Genomic DNA, 19,216 nt, shown 5'->3' with positions numbered 1-19,216 from the left:
AAGCCAGTGGCTACAAAAGTGTCAAAGATTGAAACGTGGCGAGCTAGGCTGGATCCTGGAATGGAAAAAGGGCATGGGGGGAGAAACTGGTGATATGTGAAAAATGTCTGTACTATGGTTAATAATACTATAGCAGTATTATTTCATTAGTTTTGACAAATGCACCAGGTTATGTAAGACATTAAAGTTAGGGAAAGCTGGATGAAGGGTATACAGGAATTCTCCACAATTTCTTTGTAAATTTTCTGTAAATTGTTTCCAAAAAGAGGTTTAAAAAAGGATGACATAAAATCAGTGAAAGAAGTAAGACTAAAAAAAGCCACAGAATTTTTTTTAAGTGTCATTACATATGCTGTCATGCTATAAAACTTTAAAAATTCAGAAGGAAAATGAACTACTTCAATGTCAAAAACTAAATCTATCTACTGGCACTGTTCTCTGAAGCTGAAGATTGTTTACCTTGTATTGGCTTTCCTTTAATGTTAACTTTGTATTTATTTTGACAATGCTTCCTGAGATACTCTGTGTGTAAAGCAAATGCACAGATGCTCGCTTTCATATGGTCTCTCCCTCACCCACCTCCATTCTTACATATATGGTGTTACACTAGATACACGGTTCTTTAATTTGTTTTGGGGGGCTTTTTTCCTACTTACAATATAGCTTAGGGATAATTCTACAGCCTATAATAACTATCAACTGTATAAAATGATGAAGCACATCTTCAAAATGAATTGTGCTATAAAAATGGGCAAAAAGACAGAGGGTCAATGAAGAATTTCTTTATGCAAAAAAATTAATTATACATTTAGCAAAACCACAAAGAGCTCCATAAATGTTAGCTTAAAATATTAACAGTAGGGGTGCCTGGGTGGCTCAGTCAATTAAGCATCTGACTCTTGATCTTGGCTCAGATGATCCTCTGAGGGTTTCAAGGTAGACCCCAGCTTCAGGCTCTGCACTGGGCAAGGAGCCTGCTTAGGATTTTCTCTCTTCCCCTCCTTCTATCCCTTCTTCTATCCTTCCCCCTCCTCCCCTTGCCTGCACACACTCCTTCTCTTAAAAAGAAAATTAATACTAAAACAAAAATACTCAAATCTAACATGATGTTTCAGCTAATTTTTCAACATTATTAGAAGGGGGTCTTAAATATTTCAAGTCAGGAGGAAAACATCACCAGTTAGAGGAAATAAATATTACCACGAACCTTAAAAAGAAAGTAGGTAAATTTACGAAGAAAGTAGGTAAATAGTTTTGGATTAATAAAGTACAGACTTGCTTATTGCCAAGGATCAGAATTTACAAGTATTTGAATCTTCACAGACAGACAGATACAGATTTTTCTCCACACTTAGGTCACAAATTACATGCTCTGAGCATATTCAAAATTAACAGCTTTTTCCAGTTTAGTTAAAAATCAAAGACACTGGCTTATAAAAAATACTTTCGCGAACGTGTGTAGATGTGTAGTGGTGAGTGTGTGTGTGTGTGTGTGTGTGTGTGTGTATGCAGTCTGGAAATAATAGTAAAGAAAACTTAGGAAAACATAAATACATTTCAGTTCTTTGGCTAAATTAAAAATTTTATACTAGCATGATTAAAAGTGGGAAAAATACTTGACTGAATCTGTCCATGTGCAACCTTTGAATATATTTTAAATATGTTAAGATATATTAAACATATAAAATATATTAAAATATATTTTAATTATAAAGTTCTATTCAGAAGATGGTAAGAAAATGCAAAATGATTTTCACTTTGTATGGTACAGAACCTATTCCATGGAAAGGGACGTAGCAATGTTTTTACATTCACAACTTTGTAAAGATTGCATCTGAGGACTATAATTCCATGTATAAGTTTTAACACTATCCTATCTACCAATTCCATTTGTGTATATACACCCAAAAGAACTGAAAGCAGGTTTTGAACAACTATCTGTGTACTCATGTTCACAGCAGCATTATTCACAATAGCCAAAAGGTAGAAATAACCCATGTCCATCAACAGATAAACAAAATGTGGTAGATAAATAATGGGATACTATTTAGCCTTATAAAGGAAGGAAAAGCAAAAACATCGATGCTACAACACAGAATATGCTATACCATGGATGAAACCTGGAGACATTATGCTAAGTAAAATAAGCCAGTCACAAAAAGACAGATACCGTATGATTCTACTTATATGAGATACTTACAGTAGTCAAATTCATGGAGACAGAAGGCAGAATGGGGGCTGCCTAGTGATGAGGGAGAAGGGGAATGGGAAGCTATTGTTTAATGGGTACAGAGTTTCAATTGTGCAAGAAAAAAAAAATCTGGAATTTTAAAGAATCTTAGCACAATTTTTTAAAGACCAAGAAAATATCAGTTGATGAGAAATTGCTAAAACAGACATTAGCTAAAAAGTGAATGGGCTGACTGACAGAAATGAAGTCAACCCATCCCGGAACTGCTGGAGAAAACTACTGCAGATCCACGAGGACCAAACTCAGAAGTAACCACAAAAAGATCAGTGAGACCTAGATTTAGGGTAATCTTCAGGATAATTCATCAATGCTGATGAGTCTAGGCTACTCCCACCCATATTAGAACCCTCCTCCATAGCCTGATCCCTAGGCAACAGAGCCATTACTGTCTACAACCTAAATCCCAAGGACTCCCCTCTTTTAAAACTAATAATGACAATAATAATAATGATAAATGATTCTCACTCCCCAAAGTAAATTAGGAAATGCAAATGAAAACACTAGGAAATTATTTTCCACAGTCAGTTTAGGTAGGATTCAATCACCATTTCAGTGGAAGTGGAAAAACAGATCCTCCAACTTATCAGCACAGCCATGCAAGGCAACTTTAGAGCTCCCATCGGATTTTAGACCATGAATACTCTTTGACCTGGCCATTTCACGTCTAGTTACCTACCACAGATAAATACTCATGTACACAAGGCATTAGGATGTTTACTAGAGCATTAGGATGTTTACTAGAGCTGGACACAAACTAAATATAAAGCTATGGGGAAACAATTATATAAACCACACTACATTTATTCAGTGGAATGCCATGAAGCAGGGGGTCTGGTTGTCACTTTTGTTTATCTTATCACTGAGATACAAACATGTCTACAAGTGGGGCCCTATATTTTACTGGTTAAAAGAAAGAATTCTAAACCCAGACTAGAAATTAATTCACATCCAGAGTGTTAATCGCTTTTTATAACTGTGGACAAGTTCTTTTACCTTCTTCTGCTTGTGAACAATAATTGTGTATTCCACTGAATCTTAGACACACATTTCCTCCCATATTTAATATCTTTTTAAAATTAGGACATGTCTTCCTCATGTCTTATAACAAACAGAATTTTAGATTCCCCAACATCAGAAACAACCTGTGTTAAAAATTAATGAGCTCAGAAACATTTATCTTAATCAAATGGTAACAGTTGGAATTCTCTTTGGAATTTTAAAAAATCTCATTAAAGCATGCTGCCTAATTTTCAAATGGAATGGGTTTTTTCATTGCATTCTAGACACAACTAAATTGTTATTATTTTTCCTTATTTCCTCTTTTAAAATGTATGTCAGTTTTTTTTCCATCCACATATTATTTCAATTTGCATATATCTGCTGGGATTTTAGACATCTACAAACTCACACTACTAGCAAATAATCATGTACTACAATGCATTCAAACGGCACTACACTTCATTCAGAGTACTCATAATTTAAAAACAAAATGCTCCAGTTAGGTCTCTGCAACATTAAAAAAAAGTAGCATTCTTCACACACATGTCATGGTCTTTTCTCACATAGGCTAGTCTAAAACTGCTGGACACTAAAATAACCAACAAAAGTCACAGTTAAACTTCCATATGAACCAAAACCTTAGGCTCCCTATTTTAAGTAGGTATTTCATTTGAGGGTTTTCCTTAAAAACTAAAAACAGGAATGATTCTTAGTACTTTTATATGGCTTACAACAGCATACTGAAAATCATTTCAATCACCTTAAAGCTCACATGCCATCATCAAAACATATTACATGCAAATGATATGATCATATTACCTCCTTAGGAACTGTGCAAGAGAATTATTCTCATAGTTTTAGTTTCAATGTTATATATTAGATTTCAAATGCATTCTAGTATACATATTCTTTGGAATAATCACTTTATGTCTGCAGCAAAACATTAAACATGCAAACTACCGTTTGTTTCTCATATGTTCAAAGGTACATAGAAAGAACAACTAGTTAAATATTAAATGACGTGAATTTTACAAGAATATGAAAGAAAAGCTCTATTTGCTTCCCTTTTTACCACAGATTCCAATGACTCAAAACACTGTGATCTATTTTTTAAATCTTCATTGTTTACTTGAAAGAATGAAATTTGAGTTTCTGAGAGTTCTTATATAAAAAATGACAAATTATTACCAATTTGAAAATACTATTTCTTTCTAATGACTACCAGTATTAGTTGAAACTCATATTTTTCCAGAACTTCAATATTTCTTTTAGAAAATGAAGGAAAATCTAACACTACTGGTCTTAGAGGATAAAACTTCTTCAAAAGCTTTTCACAGGAAAGAGACAGAAAAATAAACAGATACCGTATGATTCTACTTATATGAGATACTTACAGTAGTCAAATTCACGGAGACAGAAGGCAGAATGGGGGTTGCCTAGTGATGAGGGAGAAGGGGAATGGGAAGCTATTGTTTAATGGGTTTAAATGAGTTTTAATTGTGACGAATTGTGACAAAAATGACACTTGAAGATGCTGGTGCTGAGTTTGACAAATATTTGTAGCTTTGTACCTAATGAGTAGAAGAGAGCAAATAGTATAGTTCAAGATTAGGTATCAGATTTTTTTAATTTGTAAGGGTTCTTTTTCTGTAAATACACCTTTGCAGTTACCCAATAAGAAAGGAACAGGCAAAAAGAAACACAAAAACTAATAAACATGCTCCATTTCTTTTTTGCCAGATCTAGAATACTGTCAATAAAATTTTTCCAGAAGTTCTAGAATTTTAGAGAAATGTACACCTGTAACTGCACTAATAGAATTGCATATTTATATACATTTCTGACATGAAGTTCCTTTTGCATACATTTCAAAAACTCACTCACAGAACCAGAAAAATATTAGTTTCTTCATTCTTTTTGGCTATTTCAAGAAATAATATAAAATAGGTATGCTGTTGTCCTTAAGAGGAGGTCTACAAATATTAATTATGTGTCATACTATTACTCTCCTACCCTTTTTCAGAAATCAATGTCTAGGAACACCAATAACACTAGAAAACAGTTCCTTCTTACATGAGCTCGGTGTAATTAAAGTAGAACTAAATTATTAGCATACTCATACAAAACCATCAAATACATATTTAAATTTATTGTCGTGTAAGGCACTCTGTTACTTTATCTAAAAGGGCACTCTATTAATTTAGCTAAATGAAAGGAGCTTGGTTCTTAAAATATCTCACCACTCATCTCTAAGCAATTGAAAGTTTTATAAAATCATGCGGGTAGGTTCTTCGTTTCAGAAAAATTTATTTCTTCAAATCTCCTCTAACACTTTCTATATCATTTCTCTGGGCAGTTAAAATAGCCTTTTATTTATTTATTTCTGAGAGAGAGAGAGAGAGAATGCAAATCGGGGAAGGGGCAGAGGGAGAGCAGAAGCGAGAGAGAGAATCTTAAGAAGGCTCCCCACCCAGTGTGCGGCCTGGAGTGGGGCGCAATCCCACAACCTAGAGATCATGACCTGAGCCAAAATCAAGAGTCAGACACTTAACCAACTAAGCCACCCAGGAGCCCCTAAAATAACCTTTTAAAAACTAAGGTTTCCCTACTACACCAGACCACCACTACACATTCTAGTCTAGCTTCTGCTTTATTATATAGACTGTGTTTATCCAGTGAAATAACTATTTAACTAAAATATCCTTGTCTATGCAGCTCTGCTCCATTATTTTTCATCCAACCTTTAATATCTACTCAGTTCCTGTACACGACAGACACCATTCTGGACATTAGGCAACAGAAGGACATGCCCTTAAGGAGTTAACGGTTATTGGGAATACAAGAGTGGAACACCAGGCAATACACTCTTCGATTATCATGCAGGGTAGGAAAACACGGACAAATAAATGGGCAATTATGATAGCATGCACCAGGTCCCAGGGACAGGAGAACTTGTGGACCTCACTGCACGTTGCTATGGAAATACCTGGACAAAAAGCCTCATCTTGCAGACACATGTCAAATGAGTCAATTAGAGAAAAAAGAGCTGAAAGTAGGACCTATAGGACAAATATACGTTAATTAGAGGAATGTATTGGGGATGTGGCTTCTAGACACAGATGTGTAAAACTGTGAGGTGAGAAAATTCACACAGAAGTCAGGGGAATACAATCTATTATTAGTGGACACAGAGTTCAAAGGACTAGAGGCAAGAGATGACACTGTGTATTATAAGTTCTGTATCTATCCAATATTATTTTAGCTATTTTCAGCTTATACTAAAATTACAAGATGTAAAAAGATGTATGTTTCTCTTAATTATTTATTACTGTATGTGAATCTGCTGTATTAAAAATAAAAAATAAAATAAAAAGTTCAACTTAGAAAAGCTAGATAAAGGATTCCAGTTATGGGGTGAATAAATCCCTGGAATAAAAGGCATCAGGGTAAAAAGGAGTAATAATTTTTTAAAAGGTAATAAGAAATGTAAAAAAAAAAAAAAGCTAGTTGAGGATTTTTAGAAGTAGAATAATTACTAGACTTAAATTTTTTAGCATAATATCAATAAGAAAATATAATCATTTCCTGATTCTAATCTTTCGTAAGGGTGAAAATTTAGGGAAGAAGTTAATATTAATCAAAAAATACAAATTAACAATAGAAAAAATATAGTGTTTATATATTTTTAAAAAGTGGTGGTCTATTCTGAATGTCCCTCCAAAAGGAAAAAGTTAGGGAAGACCAATTTGAAAATGCTGTTATCAGCAAAAACTTCTTCAGACAGGTTGGAATGGCTTCATGGTAGGGTGGGAAAAACAAGGGCTTTCAAGTCCTGGATCTGCCATTTACTCAACCTCCTAGGTAGCTCTTTAACTTAAAATTTGTGACAACATGTGATCTAAAAGTTTCTATGAGAATATGAGATGCAGGCATGAACCTTAATAAAGCTGATCTAGGGGCCTGTTTAAATGATTCACAGAGAGTTCCTATTAATTTGACTCTTGTCCTGGGTACCTGGCACTAAGTTCAGCCATGTGTGTGGACCAGGTTCTGACTCTCCAGGAAGGCTGAGGACGATCAAGTAAGACTGTGTTCACATCCAAGTGTACAGATCTATACCATCACAGTACATACTGCTCAACGCTGAGATAGATGGAGCACACCCTGCCACATGAGATGGGTCCCTGCACACACCCACAACAGTATACTACTCTAGCCCTTTCTATATAAAGGGCTGGGCCCCAAGGGGAATGGCTGAACTTGGACACACTGTAATGTGACTCTCTTGACAGGATCATCTGTACCTGGGCACACCTGGCAAGAATTTTGAGCTCTGGGACTGTAATACTGATAACTCTAGCAATGTGGACTTTTCACCATTTCACTTACTTTGTTGTTGTTGTTCTTTGAGGTTAAATTGACAGAGTTAAATAAATTACATGTATTTAAATTATACAATTTTAAAACCTTTGACATATGTATATATGTATATATACGTGAAACCATCACCACCATCGAGATTATGAACTAATAACCATGACCCTCTCAAGCCTTTGCAATCTCTTCTTGTCCCTTCCTGACTCCTGACTCCATCTGTCCCATCCAGGTTTGCAAGGGTCTCCTTTATGACAGTATACATTCAATCTTAATTTCCTAAAATGTTATGTAAATGGAATCACATAGTATCTCCTCATATTTATCTGCCTTCTTTCACTCAGAATAATTTCAGATTCATCCAGGTAGCAATGACTACGGGTAGTTTTACTGCTTTTTACAGTGAGTGAGTTTTCCATGAGATGGATATGCCACACTTAGTTTATCCATGCACCTGTTGACAGACATCTGCGTTGCTCCTAGTTTGGGGCTATTATTAATAAAGCTACTATGAACTTTCATATATAATTTTTATGCGGGCATTTATTTTCATTTCTCATGGGTAAATACCTAGGAGTAGAACGGCTAGATTATATATTAGATGTAGCTTTCAGTTTTTTAAGAAACTGACACGCTATTTTTACAAAGTGGGTACATCATTTTGTAGTTGGTGCCAGTAGGACTGCATGAGTCTCAATGACTCTAAGCTTTGCCAAACATGGTGTAGAATTTTAGCCATTCTAATAGGTGTATCCCAGTACCTCATTTTGGTTTTATTTGCATTTTTCTAGTGACTAATGAGGTTAAGCATCTTTTCATGTGCATATTTGCCATTCAGCTATCTTTTTGGTAAAGTGTTTAAAACTTGTGCCCATTTTGTAATTGAGATGTTTGCTTTTTTTATTATTCAGTTTTAGAGGTCTTTATATATGCCAAATACAAGTTCTTTCTCAAATATATTCTGTGCAAACATTTTCTCACTCTGTGGCATGTCTTTTCCTTCTCTTAACAGTGACTTTCCAAGTGCAGAAGTTTTGAACTTTGATATCAGTCCAAGACCACTGGTTCTTCTGTAAATGCACTTTCAGTGAAATCTTGGACAAACCCAAAATAACAAAGAAAATTCCTCCCAGGACTCTGGCCCTTCCCTCACAGGTGCTTTCTGCAAATAACAGACCAAGAAAAATTCACTTCATATAAATATGGGTAAACAAAAACAAAAACAAACAAACAAAAAGAAACCAACACAGGATCTCTATAAAGCTATTGCTGAAAAATTAAGGGAAAAAATGAACAGAAAGACAGATACAGAATATTGCCTAAAATACATTGCCAAATGAATAAGGCAAGGAACACATCAGCAAGCATTTACCACATATCTAAGAAAGGGGGGATATATGTATTTAGTTGTACATCAAGAAAATAAATCTGGAAGAATACGTAAGAATCCTGATAAACTTGTCACTTCTGGGAAAGGGAACTGGGTAAAGAGTGCATAGAAGTGAGAGGAAGACTTTTCAACGTATGCTCTTCCATATCTTTTGAATTTGTAGCCATATCAATATATTATTTTTACTAAAAATTACATTCTAAAAAAATGATGATATAGTCTTTTTAACAATTATTTAATTACCGTGATGCAAGAAAGTGATTAAGTCACTGCTTTTGAAGATTAACATGTATCCCTTAGAAAACACAGTTTTTCAGAAAAGAATGAAGTATCTTATTCAGCTTTCTACTGAAATTTGAGATCAGGAATAGGTATCTCATTTTGTTCCTATTTAGTAATAACACCATGTAAAGTACAATTGATTAATTAAGAAAAAATGATTAAAATAGTCAGGTCCCAGTTATTCAAGAAAAGGAATTAAATTTCATTATGTACATATGCAATAAAATACTCTTTGGCAGGTACTCACTAAAAGCTAGGAGCTATGCAAAATGCTTTGCATCTATAATGTTAATTAAATCTCACAACCATCTAACAAATAAATGTTATCATTACTTCCAGTTTCCAGATGAGGACTCTAAGAGCAGAGAAGTAACTTGCCATGTCAGACAGCAAGGAACTTAGAGAGCCTGATATAAAGCCAGACAATGTGACATCAGGACCTGGGGTCGCACATATTATGCCTTAGGGCCTGTCCTCCTACACATTTCATTGCACTACATACAATAAAGTTTTAAGCAGATAGTCTTGTATATATTCTTCAGTAATTTACATTTTGTAAATTCTAAAGTTCTTATATTTTTGAATTAATTCATTTAAATTTCTATATATCTTTGAAAATTGGTAGACAGAATGCAGTCCTGAGGATATAAATCAAAGCAAGTCACCAAAGTACAAAAGCCTCATTTCACAAGTTTTGTGGCCTATTTACTCTCTCTAATTCAGAAGTCAAATAAATGCACAGGTGGGAAGTAGTTTTTAAAATGTGCATAGTTCATTATTAAGGAGGTAAATGAATAGAGCAAAAATACACAGAGGGCTAAATGTGAAATTCTACAGAATCAGAAATTCTTATACATTTGTGTAACAATTTGTATCAATAATGAGATTAGTAACTGCTATATGAAAGAGATTTTAAAATATGCCTTTTTTTCTTCTGACTAAATTTGGCACAATTCTTCATTTGTATTCAGGATGCTTTCCAAATTTATAAAAATTTTCAAAAAAATTTATTTTCATTATTAGGATGGCAAGGTACTAGAAGGTCAAGTATTTTTTAGCCATCTGTTCCCACTACACAATCCACACCACTTCATAAACAGAGGCGGTTTTACCCACCATGCCCTATAATTGAGGCACATAATCATACCAGCTGCCAAACTATGCCAAGCATGCCTGCTATGCAAACAACTCTTCTTTCTCTGAATTAATTATGTCCACTGGGCCAATTTAATGCAGTACTTCTCCAGCATTACCTTTGCCAACTGTGACAGCTGTTGCAAGAAAGTCTACAGTGCATATACTGCCTCTCAGCCAACTCTTAACTGTGGCTATGCAAAACATCTCTGAATAATGTACTCCTCTGAAAGAATGCAAGCAATTGGAGGCTTAAACACCACCAGTACCCTAATATGATTCACTGGAAGTTACAGTAATTAGTATGTACAAACATAAATTCTTCATGTTAGTACATACTTCCACATATGCTAGCAACCCAGTAAGATTCACTGGATCACAGTATTCATACTTAATGAAGAAAGTCCATTATTTATTAATAATAAAATATATTACTAAGAGAGTAGCTGATGCAACCAGGATTATCAAGAAATTACCAGTGACTGAATTAAGACAAAACCACCCTTAACTCAAACCTCTCTTAACCTCAAGCATCCAGAAAACACTCACAAAACTTCCTACAGACAAGATAACAAAATGATCTAGCTCAGGGCTATCTAATGAAAATATACTCCAACCTACATATGTAATGTTAAATTTTCCAATAGTCACATTTTAAAAAGCGAAATGAAAAAGGTAAAATTACTTTTAATAATATATTTAACCACGAAAATCCAAAATAAAATACTATATTTTTTTTCTTTTCTTTTCTTTTTTTTTTTTTCAAAGATTTTATTTATTTATTTGACAGAGAGAGATCACAAGTAGGCAGAGAGGCAGGCAGAGAGAGAGAGGAGGAAGCAGGCTCCCCGCCGAGCAGAGAGCCCGACACGGGACTTGATCCCAGGACCCTGAGATCACAGTAACATGTAATCAGCTGGGTGATGGACATTGGGAAGGGTGTATGTTGTAATGAACACTGAGGATTATATAAGACTGATGAATCACAGACCTGTGCCCCTGAAACAAATAATATATTACATGTTAATTAAAAATCTAAAAAAAAATGTAATCACTATAAAAATTAAGGGTTTTGTATTCTTTTCTTAAAACTACGTCCAATTTGAAATTCATTGTTTATTTTATATCATAGGAGGATAAATTTTAATTATGGACTTTTAATTGGTATTTAGATTTTACAAAGAGTTTAAAAAGTAGTTCACATAACTAAGTTCCTCCAAACATACTTCAAAGTTTTCAAATAACACATTCATGTACCACATACATTCCTTCAATATTTGCATCCACAATGACAAAAATGGTTCATCTTTTTTAAATCTTTAACTCAGAAGTAAAAGCATATCAATTTAAAAAATAAGACTGTCTAGTGAGTAAACACACTAAATCTTGTATTAACTCAGTTTATTAATGTCAAATTCAGGGGCATATTGCATAAATTGAAAAGTAACTTTAAATTTCTAATGTCCACAAAGCATTCTTCAATTTTTTCTTGTTATTTCCTTTCCTCGAGCTTCAAATTTATCTAATTCTTATGAAATAGTATAATAATGTATAAACTTAAATTGCAATGGCATTTTGTTGTTTGTTTGTTTATGATTTTGGAACATTTCACAAACATTCTGACTTGGAGTTTAGAATATAATAACTTCTTGAGGCCACCTGGGGGGTTTAGTCAGTTAAGTGTTTGTCTTAGGCTCAGGTCATGATCCTGGTATCCTGGGATGGACCCCTGCATGGGGCTCCCTGCTCCCTGCTCAGGGGGAGTCTGCTGCTCCCTCTTCTCCTCCCTCATACTGTATCTCTCTCTTTCAAATACATAAAATCTTTAAAAAAATATAGTAAATTCTTTATAAAATTCTTCTACCATACAACCAACAAATGTTAGCAAATAACACAAAATGACTAAATTCAGTGTCCTTGATTTCTTTCAATAGTTCCATAAGCCAGTGATAATTCATAACATTTATACATATATAAAGATTTTTTTTTCTTTTCTTTTTCTTTTTTTAGAAAGAGAGAAGGAGAAAACACATGAGTTGGGAGCGGGGCAGGGAGAGTGAGAGACTCTTAAGCAAGCTTCACCCTCAGTGCAGAGCCTGAAGCAGGGCTCGATCTCATGACCAGAGATCAGAACCTGAGCCAAAATCAAGAGTCACCGATTGAGCCACCCCCAGGTATCCTATACAAAACTATTTTTAACAGTTGTATCCATGACATCATTTAGAGAGACTACTTTAAAAAAACCAAGGTACAAGTATTTTCAATATGTATAATATGATGTAATAAAGCAGTAAAGATACACATTTCTTGCTTGAAAATTCCAAAAAAAATCTGAATTTTTTACTTTCGATACCTGGGCACTGTGCACATGAAATAAGCTTTTTTCATATTTAAATTTCTGACAGATTTTAAAGATTCAAAAAATATCTATGCTCTGAGTTCAATTTTTAGATTACAAATTGATAACCTTTCTTTCTACATTTGAGCTCACCCAAAGTATTTTTTTCCCAAAGTATTAATTGTGTTGTGTTTTCTTTATCACAGAAAATCTAAAGCTAAATAAAAATATCTGCAATTTATCAAAATTTGGATCAACTGATCTTTGATACTATGGAGAAAGTCTTCTATCCTATGAGCAATTGTATTGAGGCTTAAATGAAAATGTTTCATTTGGGGGTTAAATTCTTTTTAGTTTTTCCTCATAATTTTCTAGCAATTTCCACAATAAAAATAACAATGTCTTCTACTGTTTCACCATCAAAAAATGTCTTCCATGTGATCGTGTTCATTTTTTAAAACGTAAGAAATTTATTAAAAACTTACTGCCAATAATAATTAAACTTAGAAAAGTCTGTGAGAAACAAGGTCAATATGCAAAATTCAATTGTATTTTTATACATTTGCAGCAATTTGAAAATTAATTCAACAAAATACAGAGGTGCATGAGTGGCTCAGTCCATTAAGCAGCTGCCTTTGGCTCAAGTCATGAGCCAAAGCGTCCTAAGATCAAAACTTACATTGGGCTCCCTGCTCAATAGAGAGCCTGCTTCTCCCTCTCCCTCTTCCTGCTGCTCCCCTACTTGCACTCTCTCTCTGTCAAATAAATAAATAAAATCTTTTTTAAAAATCCACAAAATACAGTGTCATAATAGGATCAAAAACATGAAATATTTATAGATACACACAGCAAAATATGTATAAGACCTAAACCAAGTAAGACCTAAACCAAATGTGTAAGACCTAAACACAAAAGCCACAAACTTGCTAAAACAAATTTAGAAAGAAAAAAAATAGCAAGATACACCACATTCATGTTCATGAACTGGAAGACTCATTTCTGCTAAGATGTCAATTCTCTCAAAATTGATCTACAGATTTTTTTTTAATCTGCCCATTTAGTGTAATCCAAACTAAAATACAGCACATAATTTTGTAACAAACTGACAAGAAGATTCTAAAATCCACGTGAAAATACAAATCAACTTTAGCCAAATCAATTTTTAAAAAGAACAAAAGCTAAATGATTTACAGTACCAGATTCACTGCATAAAACCACAGTATTAAGGATGGTGTAGTATGAGAATAAGGGAAGGCATGGATCAATGAAACTAAATATAGCATCGAGAAATTGACCTACACATACAGATGTCATCGATTTTTTTCTAAAGATACTTAAGTAATTCAACAGGAAAAAAAAAGGTAATCTTTCCAACAAATGGTGGTGGCACAAATGGTGGATATTCATAGGGGGAGAAAACTGAATCTCAACCCTTATACATCACCTTTATACAGAAATTACATCTGTAATTACATCACCCTTATACAGAAATTAACTCAAAACTGACCATCAATCATAAAGGCAAAATGACAAAGTGTCCTAAAAGAAAGCACTTTGGGAGGGAATTCGAGAAAGAAACATGGTAAACCGACACCTTGATTTTTGTCTAGGAACTGTTTCAGACTTCTAATCTTCAGAACTATAAAATACTAACTTTATATTGTTTTCAGCTACTAGATTCATAGTAATTTGTTAGGGAAGCAACAGAAAACCAATACAGATTTCAAAAGAATTTACTTATCTATAGTGTTATAGATAACTATATATATATATATATATATATATATATATATATAGCATTGCCTTTTTTCTAGTCTTCATCATCTACCACCAGGACTACTCCTCAAGGGCCAACCTCAAACAGTCTTTTCCTTTTACCTTATTTTCTCATTCTAGATAACATTAATCATAGCCTGGTTTCAATAAGCTTCTACCCAGAAAACAACCCACAAATGTACACCTCAGGCTCTAATAAATCCGTGCTTTCAACTCCAGACTGAAAATTATTACTTTAAAGAGATTCCAAATTCTCAATTTCATTTTCAGAAGATACTATGAATACATGGTAAGTGCGAAAATTCTACATCTAATTAGTAGCTGAGCATTCTTCTAAGGAACAAGCATACTTGGATGAAAAGAATCTGAAAACCCTTACTATGGCATCAATTTCAATATATGCTAATGAGTAAGAGGAAGAAGGTGGGTTATGGGCAAGCCCCAGCAGAGTGTGACCTACAGTGTAAAAGACCCTGTCTTTAGAGGCACTGGAGTGGTGGGTAAGTAGCCAAAAGCCCTCCACCTACTGATTCGGACAGGTCAGAAGAATCAGAGGGGCACCAACATGATCCTTCTTTGGATTAAGATTCCAACCACTGGGTGGAGCTTTTGTGATCCAATTTCTAAGAGCAAGAATTAGGAAGGTAGGGATTTCCCCCTGGAGAAAATGGAATGCTAAATCAGAAATCAAGGTTGAAATTCAGTCATCTACACTGAGCCATTCTCAGTGAGGGAAAGCACTCTATATGCAACCATATGGGTTCACCCTAAGTATCCAAATATCAAGCTCAAAACATCAACTGTCCAAAGCTGATGAAAGTAAAGTGTCTAATATCTGCCCTATCCTGATCAAGATGATCCCCTCCTCCCCCAAAAATCCAAACACTAAGACTACGATTGGAAGCACTCGTGCTCCTAAAATTGAATGGGCGCTCAAGGACAGCAAAGACAAGCAACGGGACTTGCAGTCATTAAGACCTCCATTCCCATCTCAGTTCTTACATTTTCAAGCTTAGTAAAACACCCTATGCCTCAGCTTCCTTATCTATGACATTGGACCACTAATAATACTTTTTCAAACAATCTTACAATTTGCTAAAATTATATTACACAATACAAGCTAAATTATTTTCTAACTTGCATTGATATCCCATAGAGATATCATTTATTGTTAATACTGAAAAATAAACATGATCATTAAAAATAAATTAGAATTGAGGGCACCTGGGTGGCTCCATCGGCTGGGCGCCTGCCTTCAGCTCGGGTCATGATCCCAGCATCCTGGCATCAAGCCCCACATCAGGCTTCCCTTTCACTGGGGAGTCTGCTTCTCCCTGCCCCTGCTCTTCTGCTCTCACTTGCTCACTCTCTCTCTCCCTCTCAAATAAATAAATAAATCTTTTTTAAAATAATAATAATAATAAGTAAATAAATAAATTAGAATTGAATAACATTCACTTGGGAGTTCTCAAGGAACTCATACGTGAAAATATCAAACTATGAGCTAAAATACATAATAACTATGGAGACTGTGCAAGAATGTTTCAATGTTGTCCATTAAAAAAGGCTCCATGAGGTCTCTTGGAATGACAAACCTGAAACATTCCTCATCACAAGTTGAGCAATTTTCCATATTAAGTAAGAATAATTTCTAGTCATAAAAAGCAATAATATTTTCTGCAAAGGGAATTCATGCTTCCATAGTTCTTCTAGAGAATAAACATTATGGTGCATCTGAGCCTATCATACTGCACGCAGGTCAGATTTTTCATTTTCAAATTTAAAAAAATGAATCTGGGAAGGAATAGGATAAAATCAATTAAGAGAGTTTTTCTCTAAAGAGGATATAACAAAAACATACACTGCTTATAAATCCAAGAGTCAAGAGAATATAGTACATGTTAATAACATCACAGAGGGTATAGATAACACGAATACAGAATTATTCAGCAGAACACAAAGAAATTCCTTAACTTGGAGAATGTGGTCTGGGAAACATAAAAGCAATTAACAACTTCATCAAATATGTGGTGATACACAAAATACATTACTTCAAGTATTCTAGCTAAGAATAAAAACACAGGCTATCTTTGGGTGCCTGGGTGGCGCAGCTGGTTAAGCTTCCAACTCTTGGTTTTGGCTCAGGTCATAATCTCAGGGTCTTGGGATCAAGCCCCACGTCAGGCTCCACATTCAGCATGGAATCAGTTTGAGATTCTCCCTCACTTTCCCTTTGCCTCTCCCACTCAACCATGCTGTCCCTCTCTCTCTTAAATAAATAAATAGATAAATCTTTTTTTTTATATATATTTATTTGACAGAGAGAGATCACAAGCAGACAGAGAGGCAGGCAGAGAGAGAGGAGGAAGCAGGCTCCCCGCTGAGCAGAGAGCACGATGCGGGGCTCGATCCCAGGACCCTGGGATCATGACCCGAGCCGAAGGCAGAGGCTTAACCCACTGAGCCACCCAGGCGCCCCTAGATAAATCTTTTTTAAAAAAACACAGGCTGGGTGGCACAATCAGTTGAGCGTCTGACTCTTTGGCTCAGGTCATGATCTCAGGACTGTGGAACTGAGCTCCACATCAGGCTCTGTGCTCAGAAGGGAGTCTATTTGAGGTTCTCTCCATCTCTCTTTCTCTCTCTCAAATAAATAAACCTTTAAAAAAAAAAAACTATGATGGCTGTTTTTGTTTTTTGTTTTTTTTTACTTCAGAAGTCTAAAATAAATGAATGAATGATCTGCCTGCTCAGGGTAGTGTGATTTCTTAATTGGCATGTCGGGGCTAATGGCAGAATTCACATATAGGCACTCCAGGCATCAATCCTAGCTGAACACAGCCTTTCAGCCATCACTGCCAAATTGCCAGATGTGTGTAGAAAGCTCCCAGACCCTCCAGTCCAGGGTACACATTAAATGAAAACCACCAAGTAACCTCTGCCACACCAAGTGAAACCATGACTGAATTCCTCAACAACAAAACTGTGAGATGCAATACAATGGTGGTTGTTTATAAAATAACAAATTTTGTAGGATTTGTATGTCCCCCAAAACAACCCACAGGTTCAGTGATTTATTAGGACTCACAGAACTCAGCTGAGATTTATTACAGCAAAATAATATAAAGATAATCATCCAGGTGAAAATATACAGGGGGGAGCACAGACGAAAGCAAGCACAAGCTTCAAAGACTCCTCTCCCAGTGAAGTCACAAAGGACACACTTCAGTCCTCCAGCACCAAGCTATGGCCGCCTGTGTGAAGTGCTGTCCACCAGAGAAGCTCATTACAGACACAGTGCCCAAGGTCTTTACTGGAAGTCAGGGTTGTAGGCACCTTCTGCCTGGAACATACCAAATTTCAGACCCCCAGAGAACAGCACACAGTCACCAAATACCACATTGATTGCCTAGAGTTTAAGCACAGCGAGCCACTATCATTTTTGGAAACTTTTATGTCTGTGTAGGAAACTATTTACCATTCACAATCCCAGAGGCTAACCACTCTTGCAAGCATGTTACTAAGAACAGCAGTCTTGAGCCTACTATGTGAATTGCTTAGTGTATATACAGCAATAGATAACTGGAACAAGAGATCACATCATTGTCAAAAAACAGTATACCAAGCTGTACAAGCCACTGGCCTGACCCAACCTAAAATGACACAGCTTCTATTCCTAGGAAAAACTTAAAAGAGGTTAAAAAGGTTCAGTGTGTGAAACCAAATGTACCAAAAATAATTACTTTTTGAAATATGCATCATCGCAAATAACTTCAGAGTAAAATTACTATTAGAAAATTAATTCTTAGGGGCGCCTGGGTGGCTCAGTGGGTTAAGCCACTGCCTTCAGCTCGGGTCATGGTCTCAGGGTCCTGGGATTGAGTCCCGTATTGGGCTCTCTGCTCGGTGAGGAGCCTGCTTCCTCCTCTCTCTGTCTGCCTCTCTGCCTACTTGTGATCTCTCTCTGTCAAATAAATAAATAAAATCTTTAAAAAAAAAAAAAAAAGAAAGAAAATTAATTCTTAACCTCAACCTTGTATACAATATATTTAAAGTCTCCTAAAGGTTAACCTTGATAAGAATTTATTCTGAAAAATACACATACATTACTTGAAAATAGTAATTTATTTTTTTTAAAGATTTATTTATTTATTTATTTGACACAGAGAGAGAGAGAGAGATCACAAGTAGGCAGAGAGGCAGGCAGAGAGAGAGAGGAAGGGAAGCAGGCTCCCTGCTGAGCAGAGAGCCCAATGTGGGACTCGATCCCAGGACCCTGAGATCATGACCTGAGCCGAAGGCAGCGGCTTAACCCAGTGAGCCACCCAGGCGTCCCGAAAATAGTAATTTAATGGTCATTTGCTACTGGGCAAAAGCAAACCTGCAATGTTACAATGAACTCCTGAGCAGCATAAAATCAGAAGGTAAAATTCTAAATCTAGGGGCGCCTGGGTGGCTCAGTGGGTTAAGCCTTTGCCTTCGGCTCAAGTCATGATCTCAGGGTCCTGGGATCGAGCCCCGCTTCGGGCTCTCTGCTCAGCAGGGAGCCTGCTTCCTCCTCTCTCCTCTCTCTCTGCCTGCCTCTCTGCCTACTCGTGATCCCTGTCTGTCAAATAAATAAATAAATAAATCTTTAAAAAAAATTTTTTTTAATCTAATAAAGCTTGTCATC

General features: G+C 35.5%; 1 protein-coding gene across 3 annotated transcripts in view; it reads right to left on the bottom strand.

Moving 5' to 3' along the window:
• Window positions 1–19,216, bottom strand: part of DTWD2 (DTW domain containing 2) — a 101,361-nt gene that overhangs the window by 29,144 nt on the left and 53,001 nt on the right. The window contains exons 5-6 of one of the 3 annotated variants that reach the window (XM_059416081.1): window positions 13,448–13,523; window positions 10,859–11,429 (exon numbers count right to left, since the gene is read on the bottom strand). The exons of the other annotated variants lie outside the window; for them this stretch is intronic. Of the exons in view, the coding sequence (XP_059272064.1) occupies window positions 11,206–11,429; window positions 13,448–13,523 (300 nt within the window). The 3' untranslated portion in view covers window positions 10,859–11,205. Of the gene's footprint in view, window positions 1–10,858; window positions 11,430–13,447; window positions 13,524–19,216 lie in introns of those variants that run through there. 3 annotated transcript variants of the gene reach the window in all.

The sequence above is a fragment of the Mustela nigripes genome, chromosome 12 (assembly GCF_022355385.1).
Source record: "Mustela nigripes isolate SB6536 chromosome 12, MUSNIG.SB6536, whole genome shotgun sequence".
NCBI lineage: Eukaryota > Metazoa > Chordata > Mammalia > Carnivora > Mustelidae > Mustela > Mustela nigripes.
Note: the sequence above shows the minus strand (reverse complement) of the source record. Positions and strands in the feature narration are given on the sequence as shown.